Source organism: Nelumbo lutea, chromosome 4, assembly GCF_056320005.1.
Source record: "Nelumbo lutea isolate HS-2025 chromosome 4, American lotus-T2T, whole genome shotgun sequence".
Lineage (NCBI taxonomy): Eukaryota > Viridiplantae > Streptophyta > Magnoliopsida > Proteales > Nelumbonaceae > Nelumbo > Nelumbo lutea.
This window is the reverse complement of record NC_142687.1, coordinates 88,821,585-88,838,426: the sequence shown is the minus strand read 5'-3', so window position 1 is coordinate 88,838,426 and position 16,842 is coordinate 88,821,585. Positions and strand designations below refer to the sequence as shown.

At 39.5% G+C, this 16,842-nt stretch overlaps 1 protein-coding gene across 5 annotated transcripts in view; it reads left to right on the top strand.

Moving 5' to 3' along the window:
• Positions 1 to 16,842, top strand: part of LOC148861644 (uncharacterized) — a 78,650-nt gene that overhangs the window by 37,806 nt on the left and 24,002 nt on the right. For all 5 annotated transcript variants that reach the window (XR_016113187.1, XM_088985741.1, XM_088985743.1 and 2 more), the window contains 3 exons: positions 3,154 to 3,189; positions 10,862 to 10,982; positions 11,130 to 11,366. Coding sequence is in view for 4 of the 5 variants with exons in the window: in XM_088985741.1 (XP_088841867.1) it covers positions 3,154 to 3,189; positions 10,862 to 10,982; positions 11,130 to 11,366 (394 nt within the window). In the remaining variant the exon portion in view is untranslated. The remainder of the gene's footprint in view (positions 1 to 3,153; positions 3,190 to 10,861; positions 10,983 to 11,129; positions 11,367 to 16,842) is intronic.

Below are 16,842 nucleotides of genomic sequence, written 5' to 3'. Positions count from 1 at the left end.
AGAAGACCCCTAAGGGACTCGGAGATTTCTGATTTAATAGCCTTAATCCAAACCCTCAAAGATGCCTACATATCCCCCTCTCATTCTGACACCCGAATATGGACCCTTCACCCAAATGGCGAATTCTTTTCTAAGTCTATGTTCATGGCTTTGACTGCTGAAGATCAGCATTCCTCTTTTCCTTACAAGAAAATCTGGTGCAGCCACATCCCCTCAAGAATTTGCTTCTTTGTATGTGAAGCATGTCTCCAGAAAGTTAACACTTTTGATCTCCTACAGAAAAAACTTTTGGGAAGACGCTCCATTTCTCCTCATGTTTGTATTTTATGTCTCAGTGAGGGTGAATTTGCAGATCACATTCTTCTTCATTGCAGTTTCACTCAAAGGATATGGTCCCACTTCTTGAATATGGCAGGGTACAGCTGGGTTTTTCCAAAACACATTATGGACAACTTGAATCAATGACAAGGAACAGGGCTTAGCAAAAGGGGTAAAGTCTTTTGGCAATCAGTGCCTCATGCAGTGATGTGGGGTGTTTGGGATGAAAGAAACAACCGTATCTTTGACAATAAAAGCAGAACCTTGGAGGTGTTAATCTCAGATTTTACCTATCTTTGCATCCTTTGGTCGGTGAATTCAACTCTGTTTAAAGGACTTTCAGTTAATGATCTTATCAGAGATATTCACCACTTTTTGTTTCTGCCTCATCCCCAGCAAACATCCTTCAGGCATCCCGTATCCATCAGTGAAGGTGTGTGATAACCCTTAGTTTTGACGGTTGTGCCTTAGGTAATCCGGGCCTTGCAGGTATTGGTGGCACAGTAAGGGACGAAAGGGTGATATCTGCTGGACTTTTAGTGGTCCAATCGGCTGGGCTGACTCCACAAAGGCTGAAGTGATGCCTGCTCTCACCAGAATCAGGATAATAAAGAATTTGGGAATTCAGAATTTGATCATTGCAGGTGATTCAGCAAATATGATAAAATAGTTGAGACAAAAAAGGGGGCCCTTGGAGACTGTATCACTATCTGACTGAAGCTTGGGATTCTTGGGATGGTTTGAATATTAACTTAGTTTGGATTCCTAGGGATCACAATCATACTGCAGATGGCCTAGCTAAATTTGGTGTGTATTTGGAACATTTGTATAGCGACAAGCTTCCTCCTTTGTAACTTGTAGGGGTTCCCCCCTGCTTTGTATATCTCCTCTTGATCCCCCCCCCTCTTTTTCTTAATAAATTCTGGTTAAATTTTCTCAAAAAAAAAATAGCGTGTCTTGCATCTAGGTGCCCTCCTAGGAGTTAAGCGCACACCTAGTCGCCTAGGCATGCACCTTTTAAAAAAATTACATAGCGTTTGGGCGAGGTGAAATTTGAAAACCGCCTAGTCGCCTAGGCACCTATTGAGGAATTGTGTTGACCACTATGATCCACTCTACAACGTGACACTTATTGTGCCCTCTGTTCTGTTTCACAAGAAATCCTCTTTTAACTTAAAAATTTATATGTAAGTGATGCTAATACTTTTTTGATAGTAAAAGCAAAAATTTCATTAAAAACAGTATTACAATCTAATCAGATGTTAAGGCAACACGTGCAAGCAACACTAAAACACCAATACATACCAAATAAATCATCCAGATTACAAATTTTAACCCCAAAACTTCCCAAAGCCTGTCGCCAAGGTCCTCTTTTTTGACTTGTTTGAATTCTGGAAGTTCCAAGACCCAGTCTGAGACAGATTTGCCAACATCTGTCACCAGCCTATCCAAATTCCTAGCTATATCTTCAAACACTCTTCTGTTCTTTCCTTTCAGATGTTCCAGCAGAGTGCAAAAGGTATGCGGCTCCAAATTAACCTTGCTTTCTTACTTTCTTACTGTCTCTGAACATTGGTCATGATGAGAAAATCTCTGAAGGAAACCTTGGCTGAAAGTTTCTTACCCCAAACAATGCTGTGAAGAGATTCCATATGAAATCAGAAATTTTGCAAGATATGAACAAATGACTAACTGTTTGAAGCTGAAAAGAGACTCCATATGATGCTAATACTGACAATGGAAGAAAACAAATTTGAGGCTGAGATAAGGCCTAATCACCTTAATGTAACTGAGAGGTTCATGTTTCATCTTTTAAGTTGAGCATCTTATCTGGTGGATATTAAGATTTGTGCCAATTTACTTGCAAAAAATTTCCTTGTATGTTCCATTTTATGGGTTATGTAACGCCATATGGCCTTTTTTTTTGTTTTTTTTGCACCATTTTTTGCTTCTCTTTTTTGCATGGCTGTCTCAGGACTGCTTTTGTCTTAAGTTTTGGTTTGCACGTTGTTCCTCCTTTTGCTTTAACGAAATACATATTCACCAGTTATAAGGAGAGGAGTTTGACATTGTTGATGAAGAATGAAGTGTTCTATTGGTATGCTGCAGGTGAAAGGGTGAGGCTTGTGCATCTGTGGTTGTTCTGCATTTGGTTCCTGGGATTAGTTTGTGTGCTTATGCGGATGTTTCAGATTCTGGGTTATAGCTTTTATGTTTCTTTTGGGGTGGTTGGTTTTGTAAGATATTTGAGGGGTTGTTGTGATGGGATTTGGGTGAAAAAGTTTTAAAAGGAAAGTGTTTGGGTGAATATTGTTCCTTAGCTTGGTTTGGAGGTGTTTCCCCAACACCTCTCTAGGTTGTATTTGCTTTTTCTTTTTAATGAATTTTCTTTTTTACTTATAAAAAAATACATATTCACCAGTTATCAAGAAGAAAAATCTTACTGGTAAGAAATAGAAAAGGGGCAAATGATAAACACACTTATACATGGATAGATTCATACATAGCGCCGTTACTTGGTGCAATGGTTAAATCTTGGGATGACAGGCATGAGAACTTGAGTTTGAGTCTGACACTGGTCACTATGTGTTACTTAAACCATCACATGTTAGAACTCTATCCAGTCCACCCCTCATAAGAACCAAGATTGCTGGGATCACCCTAAAAATATGACATGTATTGAAAAATGTCTTTTTGTAGTTGTGTTCTGCCTACTGTGGTTTTGTTTTTGATCTGTTTCTCTCTTGTTACTATATCATGTAATGTACCAGTTCCAGAAAAGGGTAAGAAATTATATCATGTGATGTACTCAGGTTTTTCATCATCATGCTGCAGGTTTTGCTTGTCGGGATCATCTGATTCTATGATCAGGTAAATGTTTCATAAGTATGATGAAGTTAAGGATTCATATCAGATTTGTAATATCATGCTACATATATGTGGTTACTTGCTAGGTCAGTTGGCTTTAACCATTGTTAGTTGGGTCTTTTATTGTTATCCTCTTTTATTTATCCATTTTTATTGGGAACTTAAATTTTTATTTATCCTTTTTGTTAGACCAAGAATGTCTTTGTATATACGAGGGGAAACCCCTAAATTACTAGCGAACAATATGATGTATGGTTCTATATGTTTTAACAAAAAAGATTGGGGCTGGGGAAACAAAAAAAATTAGGGTGGGCTGCTCTTTTTAAAAAAAATTGGGGAGATGGAACAATATGATGTATGGTTCTATATGTTTTAACAAAAAAGATTGGGGCTGGGGAAACAAAAAAAGTTAGGGTGGGCTGCTCTTTCTAAAAAAATTGGGGAGGTGGAACCCCCTTGTCAGGGCGTTGAGAAATTGGAGCCTTCAAGCTTCGCCTGGATAAACGTTTTCAGTATGCCTTTACATGCCTGGAGCTTTCAAACATTCAGGGATGTTGGGGATGCATGTGGGAGTTTTAGGTTCTTCTGGGGTGGTGAGGAAGTTTGCCAGGAAAGCCTTTGAAGAGTTTGAGAGGAGTAAGAGGGAAGAAAGCTTGAAGAAAGGTGTAACTGGAAGAGGAGGGATGTAGGATGAAGATGATGATACACAGGAGGAGGTGTTTGAAGGTGAAGATTAGGATCCTGTTTCTGCTAGGCTCTGTTTGCTCGTGTCACAGGTTATCAATTGTGGAGTTGTCTGAGGATCTGGTCCTGGAGTGTTAGATCTCTATGCTGCTAGAGTTTTGTAGTTTGCTGATATTTTTGTGAAAGCTGTGTCACAGTTCGTCTTTTCTTCTCTCAGGTGATATCTTATCACCTTCATTTTGTATTCTTTTATTTTTAATGGAATTCTTATTTACTTTTCCAAAAAATAATCTGTGTCAAGCTGGCAATTGTCCATAAGGCCCTGTACAGTTCAGTTTGCTTGGTGTCATACTCTGCTTAATTTTCACAAGTAGTTGGGGCTAAACAGAACTTGCAAAAGTTTGCAAAATGAAGGAAAGCGGGTTTTATAGGTTAATAAAGATGGTTTAAAACAAAGTATAAAATGCATATTTAATAGGAAAGGTTGGTTAGAAGTCTATAAGGATTTTATGGGGATAGAAAGAATTAAGGTGTTGCCAGTAGTTGCTTAATAACAGAAACAAAGGGTAAGTGAAAGAGATAATGGGGATTAAGAGATTTAGGGGATAAATTGGCAGTTGAGAGAGAAAGTAGAACAGTAGCAGTAGTAAATGATCTGACTGCATTCAGGAATTAGTACCTAGATATAGGAGTCGTACTTCTATGCAGTTGTAGTCAGTACCAGGTGGAGCAAAGGGAATAGTTTTTTTTTTTTTTCTTTTTTTTTTGGGGGTGGGGTATCAGAAAAGAAACACAAAGCAAAGAATAGAAAATCTTTGATTTTGTGCAAAAGAAAGTTTGTCTAGTTTTATATAGAAGGTGTAAAATATCTCTTTTAAGATCAATGTTTTCAGGCCAGAGAGATCAGAGAAGAGGAAGAAGGAAGAAGAGAAAGAGAGGAAGAGAGAAGAAAATTTGGATTCAAAAATTATGGCTGGCGGCGCCAGCTATTAGCTTTTATATTAGGGCGACCCAACTTATAAAAATAAGAGGAATTACATGAGTGCCCCTGCGACACTAAAGAACAGAAAAATAAATAAACAGCTAGGAGAAACTAACTGATTTCAAAACTCCCCCTCAAGTTGGGACATAGATATCAATCATGCCCAACTTGTCACATAAATCATTGTTCCGTGGATGATGTAACCCCTTGGTAAAGATGTCTGCAAGTTGATCTATGGAACCGACATATAGAGTGCACACTTCCCCATTTATAAGTTTTTCCCTAATAAAATGCTTGTCAACCTCAATATATTTAGTTATATCATGAAATACTGGGTTGGCAGCAATATTGATAACAACTTTGTTATCACAATACGAGGATATGGGGCCATGAACAGGAAATCCCAACTGATTCAACAAGTTGTTTATCCACATAGCTTCACCCACTCCATGAGACATTGCTCTATATTCAGCTTCAGCACTAGACCTCGCTACAACATTCTGTTTCTTGCTTCTCCACGTGACTAGGTTTCCTCCCACAAAGGTACAATACCCATCGGTAGACTTTCTTTCATTAACTGATTCAGCCCAGTCAGCATTAGTATACACCTCAACCTTCAAGTGGCCATTCTTTTGAAAAAGTAAACCAGCCCCTGGGAACTTCTTTAGGTACCCGAGGATTCTATCGGTTGCCTCTAAGTGTGTAGTCTTAGGAGCATGCATGAATTGGCGAAGAACACCCATAGTATAAGCAACGTTCGGCTCTGTCATAGACAAATATAATAGTCTGTCAACAAGTCTTTGGAATTGTTTTACATCCTTGATAGTCTCACCTTGACAATCACCTAATCTGTGGTTCGGATCAATGAGGTAGTCAACAGGCTTGAGTCCAAGTTTTCTTGTATCTTGTAATAAATCTAGGATGTATTTTCTTTGAGAAATGAAAATCCCCCTTTTTGAACGGGCCACTTCAATTCCAAGAAAATACTTCAAGGAACCTAGATCCTTCACCTCAAACTGAGTGGATAGGAACTCCTTTAGTCTCTGAATTTCCACCTTCCAGTCGCCTGTGATCACTGTCGTCAACATACACTATCAAGGCTGCAATTTTTCCCTTTCCTTGTTTCACAAATAATGTATGATCAGTCAGACACTGTTTATAGCCAATTTGTTGTACAACTAGCTGAAACTTGCTAAACCAAGCTCTCGGTGATTGTTTTAGTCCGTACAAGGACTTCTTTAACCTACACACCTATTTTTGGTCTTGAGCATAGAAACTAGGAGGTTGCATCATGTACACCTCTTCTTTAAGATCACCATTCAGGAAGGCATTTTTAATATCTAACTGGTGGAAGATCCCAATCAAGGTTAGCAACAAGAGAAAAAGGAACTCTGAAAGAATTCATCTTAGCAACAGGAGCAAATGTCTCTGCATAGTCTACTCCATACACCTGAGTAAACCCTTTCACCACTAACCGAGCTTTGTACCTTTCTACTATACCATCAGCCCTGTGTTTTATTGCAAAAACCCACTTGCAGTGTTGCACCCTACCGGTTCCTTTCCCACAGGAAGGTCCACTAATTCCCATGTACCATTTTTATGCAATGCATCGATCTCTTCTTTCATTGTATCTGTCCATTCAGGTACTAAAAGAGCTTCTACCACATTTTTGGGGATAGGGACACTATCAATGGAAGAGAGAAAAGCATAAAAGGAGGATGAGATGTTCTCATATGAGATAAAGTGGGAGATAGGATGTTTGGTGGTACATGACCTAACTCCCTTCCTTTGTGCAATAGGGATGTCAAGGTCTTTGGCAGACGAAGAATCAATTACAATAGGATCAGGAATGTCAATAGGAATAATAGTACTTGGTGGGATGGGATCTGTTCCCAGTGAATCTGGTGATGTTGGCAGTACAGTTTCAAGTTGCTCCATAGCTTTTGAACCCAGCTAGCCCTTGCGGCGACGGAGAAAGACACGGAATGGAGGATCAGGTAGAGGAGGTAGCACTTGAAATTGTTTCTCCTTCACCCTATTCTCCCCCTGAGGAGAAATCGGAAAGAAATGATCACTCTCAAAGAAAGACACATCCACAGAAACATAGTATTTCCGAAAAACAGGATCAAAACAATGGTAACCCTTTTGAGAAGAAGGATAGCCCAAGAAGACACAAGGGAGAGCACGAGGGTCAAGCTTACCATGGATAGGAGACAAGTTTTGAACAAAACAACGACAACCAACACACGAATGGGAATAGAAAAAAAGGGGCTTTAGTGAATAGGGGCTGATGAGGGGCCTTGTACCCTAACACCCTAGATGGCATACTGTTGATGTGATAGGTAGCACATAACACAACATCCAACCAAAAACGTTTTGGAACACTCATATGGATGAGTAACCCACAAGCTACTTCAAGTAGATGGTGGTTTTTTCTTTTTGCAACACCATTTTGTTGAGGAGTTTTGGTACAAGAACTACAGTGGATAGACCCACACGAAGCAAAGAACTTTGTGAGATCACTATGGAATTATTCTTTGGCATTGTCAGGTTGGAAAATTTGGACCTCTGTCTGAAATTGGGTGAATATCATGTATTGGAAATCTTTTACGATCTTTGGTACTTCATCCCTGGACCGCATGGGGTACACCCATGTATATCTAGATTAGTCATCAATAAAAGTAATGAAATAGTTATAGCCAAGCTCAAATGGTAAAGTAACGGGGCCCCAAACATCAGAATAAACAATATAGAAAGGAAAATCAGATTTATTATTTCTTGAAAAAAAGATTTCTACAATGTTTGCACAACTGACAAGTTTGACATTTGAACCTAGACACTGACACTGATTTAAATAAATCTAGAAGTAAGAGCTTTCGCGACTCAAACGATAAATGATCCAAATGACTATGCCATTACTTGACTCATACTAGACTGACTTATAGATTCAAAGACTGCAAGACTAGATTTGTTCTCCAGCATGTAGAGACCATCCACCATACAATCTCTACCAATCATCTTCCTTGAGTCCAAATCTTGTAGAACACAAGAAGAAGGGAAAAAGGTCATTGAACAATTTATGGAATTTGTAATGCTACTGACAGAAAACAAGTTTATAGGTAATTTTGGAACATGTAATACATTAGAAAGGGTAAGTCCAAAAGGAAGGGTTATGGTTCATTGACCAGCTATTGTGGAAAAAGAACCATAAGCTAATCTCACTTTGTCCCTACCAGATAAAAGTTGATAGGACTGAAAGCAATTTTACTTACCCGTCATATGGTTTGAGGTTCCAAAGTAAATTATCCAAGGGGAATCAGGTAATGGGAAGACACATGGAAGGTTGTGGTAGAATTACCATTACCTGAAGTAGATGCAAAAGAAGTTGAGGCAGGAGGAGCAGAATCCATCTGACGGATTGCTCTCCCATACAGATCCAAGCGGTCACGGAAAGAGTTAATGATATCTTCACAGAGATCGACAACGGAATGGTGGTCCTGGTGAATAGCAGTAGATGACTGAGGCTCCTAAGAGGCCAAGTTTGCTGTATTGAACCTTTTTTGACTCTGCTGTCCAAACTTCTTATTCTGATCTGATTTCTTACTCAACTCTTGGGTGCACTTTGGCTTTCTCTGGAGGTCCCAACAAGTATCTCGGGTATGTTTGGCCTTCTGGCAATGAGCACACCATAACTTATCCATATCTTCCACTCTCTTTTGGAAGTCACCCTTTTTAAAGGAATTATTGCTTCCTACATCTATACTCCCTTTAGCCACTAAGGCAATCTGCTCCCCCTCGGAGCTATTCATTACACTTTGCCTACTCTCTTCGGACTGTACTAGAGCATACACTTCTTGCACTGAAGGTAGATTTTTACTTCCTAATATCTGAACTCTGAGACTCATATATAGGGCACTCTCTTCGGACTGTACTAGAGCATACACTTCTTGCACTGAAGGTAGATTTTTACTTCCTAATATCTGAACTCTGAGACTCATATACAGGGTTCAACCCCAAGAGGAAGGCAAAGACCCGTTGTTGGGAAACCAGAGACTTGTAGGCCTTAGCATCAGCATCACACTTCCAATCAATGTTTTGATAGTGATATAGTTCTTTGAGGTCAAATCTGAATAGTAGGCTGAGAGGGTCCTCTCCCCCTGCTTACATGTAGAGGAGGCAGCTTGCAACTAGTATATTTTGGCATAGTGGTGTTGCTCTGAATAGGTAGATTTTGCCTGCTCCCAAATCTCAACATCTGTTTCAGCCCACATGAAAGTCTTCCTGACTGGAGGCAACATAGACAGTAACAGCCATGACATCACCATGCTGTTTTCCTAATCCCACCTATCATGCTCTACCCCCTGAGACTTTGGTTCTTTAGTTTTACCATTAATATAGCCCGCCTTCCCCCTGGTTGTTATGTATAATTTGATTCCCCTTGACCATTCTAGGTAGTTAAGACAATCAAAAGGTATCACAGCCATGGGAAAACTCATGTCAAATACCCCACTCACTCCAGCTTGACTGGAGGGCCCACTAGACAGGATGGAATCCTCAGAAGACATATTATAAGATTTAGGTTCCCAGATCAGGTCTGTTCAAAAAAGGTCACAGTTCAGTCACAAATCATTAACAGTTCCATTCATATTGGTTCAGTTCAGCCACTATTTAATTACAGTTCAGTCAGTTCAGTCAAAGTTCAAACCCTAATTCAGTTCAGCCACAGTTCAGTCACTGTTTAATTACAGTTCAGTCCCCAGTTCAGATTCAGTCAAGTGTAAATTTTAGGAATACCACACAGATCAGTTTGTCTGTACATTGCTGAAAGACAGTTCAGAAACGAAACTGGGGGCTAGGCTGACTTTGTATGTTCCCTTTTCATCACTTTTCTTGGATACACAGCTACTGGAAATGTTTCCAAGGAAGGTAGCCAGCTACTGTCATACAGTTACAGGTCATTTAGGCCTACACTGCCCAGTTGTTTGGGTCAAAAAAAAAAAAAAAATTCAAGACTACACGATCCACAGTTCAAGGAAACCTAGCAGTTTCATGTCATCTAGACCTCAAAAAACCCACTTACCTGGGTACAAGAGAGGATCACACGATCCACAGAAGATAGATTTATCCTCCTTCCTTAAGTGTTTCTTGGCACATGGCCAAGGAAGAAGAGAAGAAGACTAGCAGAACACCCTTCAGATCAGTCTGATCTGCTTCTTGATCAGATTTGATCCACAGCAAGGAGAGTCAAAAAAGGAAACTTTATCACTCTTTCTGATCTCAGAAGGCCTGCTCTGATACCATGTTTTCAGGCCAGAGATATCAGAGAAGGAGAGGAAGAGAGGAGGAAGGAAGAAGAGGAAGAGAGAAGAAAATTTGGATTCAAAATTAGAGGAATTACAAGAGCACCCCTGCGGCACTAAGGAACAGAAAAATAAATAAACAGCTAGGAGAAACTAACTGATTTCAACAATCAATAACATATTTATTTTCCTAAGAAGCAAAACTGAAAACATGAAAAGAAAAGAAAATATACTTGCTTATAATGAAATATTGCAAGGCCTCCCTAACTGTTGAAATTCTCCCAATATCCAGCATATCTTGCGGATCATTTGACCAAGAGATATATGCACAAGACAGAATGGAGTGATGAAACAAGATTTACACACACATATTCATGTGCACATACATGTGTGTACATACCTACATGCATACATATTTAATAATATTTATATACACAAATATGAAGACATATTGGTTCGGGTTGGGTCAGGTTGCACAAAGCCTCAACGCTAACTCGAAGTCAAACTTAGTCCGATCCAGTCCAACTTGACCTTTTCGGGTTCAGTTTGGGCTAACTTGGCCCAAGTTGCATCTCACTGTATTTGCTTATGCTTGAGAATGAGAATTGGCATAATGAGCTACCTATTAATAACTGAATGTGTGTGTATGTCGCATTTTACAGAAGTAGGTTACTCACTAAGTGATTGATTTTGTTATTTGATTTCATAGACTATGGGATCTTGGTCAGCAGCGATGTGTGCATTCTTATGCTGTACATACAGACTCTGTTTGGGCACTAGCGAGCACTCCAACATTCAGCCACGTTTATAGTGGTGGGAGGGATCTTTCTGTAAGTATTGTTTCCATTAAAATCTTTGTCTTGGAAAAAATTCCTCCCCCCATTCCCAACAAAAAAAGAAAAAGTTATTTTGGTGCTTTATAGTCTATATGCTGCAACTTCTGTCACTTTCATCTGTAATCTTGGTTGCTATTTCAGTTATACCTGACGGACTTGACGACAAGAGAGAGTGTTTTGCTTTGTACAAAAGAACACCCTATTTTGCAGCTGGCCTTGCATGATGACAGTATATGGGTTGCAACTACAGATTCTTCTGTACATAGGTGGCCGGCTGATGGCCGTAACCCTCAGAAGGTTTTTCAAAGAGGTGGTTCATTCTTGGCTGGCAACTTGTCCTATACCAGGGCTAGAGCTTGCTTGGAAGGCTCTACTCCTGTAAGTTCTGTCTGCCCTGATTTATTTTATGGTAAAAATTTATTTTGTAATTGCATTTCATGGTGAAAATTTTGATGCCTGAGGAATTAGTCCTAATTTGAGATAAACTGGTACTTGTCATTATTATGTTAACAATATATTGAACTTAACATTTCCTCCAGGTTCCATTCTCCACTACCTTCAAGGTTTGCTTTTTTTTTTTTTTTAAGACAATTTGCAGGAAACACATGTTTACTTTTATTATAGTTCTGGCCTTGTAGGACACTTTTGAGACTGCATTTGATTGCACATATTAGTAAACCACACTATTTCTGCCTTTTGTTTCTCCTTCACATGTTCTCTTTTAGTTTTGACCATGAAAACTTTTAAAGCTTCACTTTCTGTAGCTTTGCATGCAGTGCAGTTTAGTTCAATATGTGATTTAGTCCTTTACAAGTTAGTTTGTTTTTGGGTTTCAGAATAGATATTTGTTTAGGGTTGAATGAAACTTCCAACAAGTTAGGGTCTATTTCTTGTTGGGAAGGTAAAATCTTAACCTGAGAAGTATTAGAAAATTTGAGTTTCAGAGAGGCCACTTCGTGCTAAAAATGATGGAGGTTAGGACTTAGGACTGTACTGTGTCTAGTCCACCCCTTCCAATTGGACAGCCGGGTCCAGCCTTCATAATGGAATTTTGACAAAGGCCATAAATGATTTCATGAATGACATTTTTCCTCCACTGAAAATGTCAGGTTTCTTTGTTAAAAATGTCTTTCTTTTCTTTTGCTGAAATTATTTTTTCTAGGTCCTTGAAGCTTAAAAAAAACTTATCTTTTCTAGGTCCTTGAAGCTTATTATTTAATGTGGACCATGTATAAGGGGCCATTGCTTGAAGCAATGGTAAATTCTCAAGATGACAAGTGTGAGAATGCAGGTTCATGTCTTATAGTGCCCACTTCGTGCAAGATAATGTCGAAGGTTAGGTCTGTATATGGTCAGCTGGGACCAACATTAATGGCCTCTAAAATTAGACCATGTGACTTTCCCAACCTTTTGTCTCAGTTATCAGCCAGTCGGACTGGTGACCTGGTGACTAGTCACAATCCCAGTTTGTATCAACCTCTAATGGGTTATATTACAAAACCCATTGATTTGGTGAATGACTTGCTGACCTGGATGGTTGAACTGTTGATCCAGCTGAACTGTTCAGTGGGTCATTGGGTTTTTATACCATTTTATCATTTTTTTTGGATTTTTTTGAACTGCTGACCCATTGATCAGGAGGAAAATGGTTCAACATCTGGGCTAGGTTTTAAAAATGTGGGTCTTTAGTAGGCTGACTCATACTGAGTTTATTTTTTTAATTTTTTTTTTGTAATACTTTAAGCCTTGTAGACAATTCAATGTTCATAAGAGTTTGGTGAAAGTTTTAATACTCTCTGCCAACCCAACCCTCCTTTATCCAAGCTTGGTACCATAATGTACGATACGCTCACACTGAATATGGCACTGAACAGAATGGAATGGTGGAAGGCATGGAACAGGATTCAAGTAGCTGACATCATATAGTTGGCAAAAGGCTTAGATAATGATGATTTTAAGCCTTGTAGACCTTAGTATGGTGTAGGGTCTATAACTATGTGTATCATTTTCAGTTTTCTAGCGCCTATCATTCAATACATGGTTATACTATGCGCCGGACTAGGCTCCTGTAGCGGCTTTTTGGTACATTTGGCAGAAGGCAATTATTAGGATATTCAAGCACAAAAGTAGCTCCGCTGATTCAGTGTTTTAGAAAAAATTGGGAAAATGTTTTCTTGGCTTTCTGTGAACAAATTGTTTAAGAACAGAATTTACAATTCTTTTTTTTTGTATATAATAATCTTTTCATAAAGCAGGGTTTGGGGGTATAGGACTGCATGGGCAGTGATTGTAAAATCCCTGTGTACAGCAGCCTGTTGTACATGTTTTCTCTCTTTAATGATATTATTATTCTTTACCTCTTCTCCAGAAAATAAAAAAGGAAAAACAAAGCTGAGACAGACTGGACCAAAAATTAGCTTGAAATGATGATTGCCACGTTTCCTTGTTTTATTCATTTGGACACTGCAAAGAAAGAAGGGTTCAGTTGCAGCTCAAAAACCTCCATAAAGACTGACATTGCAGAGATCAGATTGCAAGGTCTATTTGTCTTGCTGCATTTTTTAAATGCTGTAAGGTTAGCTCTATATCCCATCCCTCCTCCCAAGACTACCAATAGCTGGGAGCAACATTGGATAATGGCCATTTTGGATTTTTTGACCATATATTGCCAATTCTTTGTTTTAGTTATCTTTAGTAGGTTGGCCTTTAGTTTGAAGTTTATCTTGGTAGTACTAAGACCAATCTAGATATATATTTCCTATTTCCAAGTATAGTCTCTCACGACCCTTTTGCCTTTCCTCAAAAATACTCCAGCAAACTGCAAATGGAGTGCAGCTCCAAAATATCTTTGCCTTCTTGCTTCCATGTATAACAGGCCACAAAGAGAAAATCCCTTTGGGAAGCTTTTGTCTTCAAACTCAACGAGTAGAGAGTAACCCAACATAAACTTAGTGAAATTGCAATGAATGAAAAGATGCCTATTCTCTTCTATGTAGTTGCAGCATAAGTAGCATCTATTTTTCATCTGAAGTCTCCTCTTCTTAGCAGCCAAGTTGAAGCTTCCACCCTAGGTGATGATAACATATTTCTTTGTTTTATGTTTGGACAGTATAAAGGGTTCAATTGAAGCTCAAAAGCTCCAAGAACAATGCAAGGATTAGATGGAAAAATACATCTGATTCACTTATTTTTTCATCATCATTGAATTATCCCTCGGTATCCAATCCTAAGTGTATCCTGATTTGTACCCAATTTTGAATTAACATTATTTCTCATCTGGAAGATGGTGGGCGTTGGTGCAAGGGTTGGGTTACTCCATTGTGACCTGGGTAACCTGGGTTCTAATCTTGGAAACAACCTCTCTGTATGTGCACTGCACTGGGCTGTCTTTTTTATTATTTCTCATCTGGAACCCAATTCAATGCTCTGTCTTGATCCTCTGAACATGGGGAACCTCATGAGTTCCTGTGGCTTCAGTGACATGTACTATCTATGTTTATGTAGTCCAGATACAACCCCAGAAGCTCCTCCTTATGTTGCATTAATAATATTAAAAAAGTACAGTTGCCACCAACCAAAGGATGGCTAAAAAGACCAAAATCATAAACAGCCTACAAGCAAGCCCAAAATGAACCCCCCCCCCCCCCCTATTTACTCCTTGCTTTGCTAGAGCATCATTCATTCCATTTTCTGATCTTCTTACCCACTTACACTGTACCCTTAACTCCCTTGTTAAGTACAATATTTCCCTTAACTGTTGCTTGTAAGGCCATGCACCTAAAATTCTTACCTGCATCCAGCCGGTTACCAGCTAGGAGTCACCTTCCACTTTTAGCTGTTGCATACCCCGCTGCTTAGCCGATCTAAGACTTTGTATTAAGGCCTTTATTTCTGCCCGAAGTGAGTCGCCCACCCCAAATTGGACCCGAGAAGAGGGCCAGCACTTTTCCTTCCTCATCTTTGAAGATTTCCCCAATGCCTGAAGGACCTGGGTTGCCTAGAGAACTTCCATCGAAATTCAGCTTCACTCTAGCCTGTAGAGAAGGGGACCAACTCTCCTACACTATATGAGAAGTGGAGGAGGAAGTAGCCATAGCACTCCAACCTCTAACCAAATCATCATAAGAGAAGTCCTTGAAGAGTTGCAGAATTTTCAGCCAATGTAAAATTTTGATGGTGATGCCCTTGACAAGTGCTTCCTTTGATTTTTCCCTCTCTTGGAAGATCCTATTGATTCTTTCTTCCCAAATTGACCATATGATGGCTGCTCTTGTTATTCTCCACATCACCCTACCCTTTTTCTTTGGTTGATGGAAAGCTAGGTTCAAAAAAGGCTTAGCACACACGATGGGGGGTTCCAGCTACAACAAAAGAGAGAAGAGAACCAGTCCCAAATGTAATAAGCAAAAGGACATGATGTAAATAGGTGATTCACCGTGTCACCATTCCTTAGGCAAAGGCAACAAATGTTAGGGGACAGGCACCAGTTTGGACTTTTTCTCTGAAGTACGTCCAAGGTATTGATCTTTTGGAGCACCACTTCCCACTTCCCAGAGAAAAGCCTTAACCTTTGTTGGAACAGGAGTAGACCGCACTTCTTTCATAGTAGGAGACTGAATTAATTTATCAGATCTTGATTGCAAATGAGTGTGTAGAGGAGATGAAGAGATCTAGGAAAAGAGGTTTTGTTTGTTAGCTGGACTTAGAGAAAGCCTATGATCTGGTGGATTGGCAGTTTCTGTTAGAGGTCATGAGGAATTGTGGGTTTGGGGAAAAGTGGTGCAGTTAGATGATGGGTTGTGTCAGTAATTGTCACTTTTCCATCCTAGTAAGCGAAGTGGTTAGGGACTTGTTTCCAGCCTGTAGGGGCATTAGGCAAGGGGGTCCCCTTTCGCCTTTTCTCTTTACCTTGGTAGCTGATGCTTTTAGTCAAATTATCACTAGGGCTGATAGAGAAGAGGTCATAAGGGGGTGGAGAATAGGCAGAAACCATGTTACAGTTCTGCATCTTCAGTTTGCAGATGATTTAATGATATTTTGTTATGGAGGCTGTTGAAATAGCTTAGTTTATTCTGGTTCTTTTATTCAGTTAATTTAATGATATTCTGTTTATGACTGTAAGTGCTGCAGGGGCATAAGAGTCCTTTCCCCACCTTTTAAGTGTCACTCTATATGATATAATATATTTTGGTGCCATCAGAACTGATTTGATTCCCAAACACTTTCTCTTCTCTTCTCCCTTCTTTCTTCCCTCTTGCCTCTCTTCTCCCTTTTTTCTTTTGTATTTTTCTGTTAATGGAGGCTTTAGTGAGGCTTTGGTGAGAGCTGCATAGCAGGGATTAATTTGGAGAATGAGGAGGTCGAGGCTATTTCCCATTGCCTTGAATGCTCTACTTCCTCTTGGCCTATGTCCTACTTTGGGCTTCCATTAGGGGCAAATCCTAGGGAGAGTAGGTTTAGGACTCCAGTCATCATGAAGTTTGAGAAGAGGTTAACGGTGTGGACTAAAAATTACATCTCATTTGGGTGGAAGGATTTCATTGATAAGAGCTACTTTTACTAACCTACCTACTTAGTCTTTAGGGTACCGCCTAGGGAAGCGAAGAAATTAGAAAAATTGATGAGAGACTTCCTTTGGGATCTAGGAGAGGAGAAAAAAGATCATTTGATCAGATGGGAGGTTGTGGGTAGAAGCAAAGAGGAAGGGGGATTAGGTTTAGGAAATTTGGTCAAAAAGAATTTGGCTCTACTAAGTGAGTGGTTATGGAGATGGTGAAGAGTATTCATGGATGCTCAGAGAATCGATGGGATGTTGGTGCATCAAGAAAGGGCTAACATGGCAACACCTTGGAAG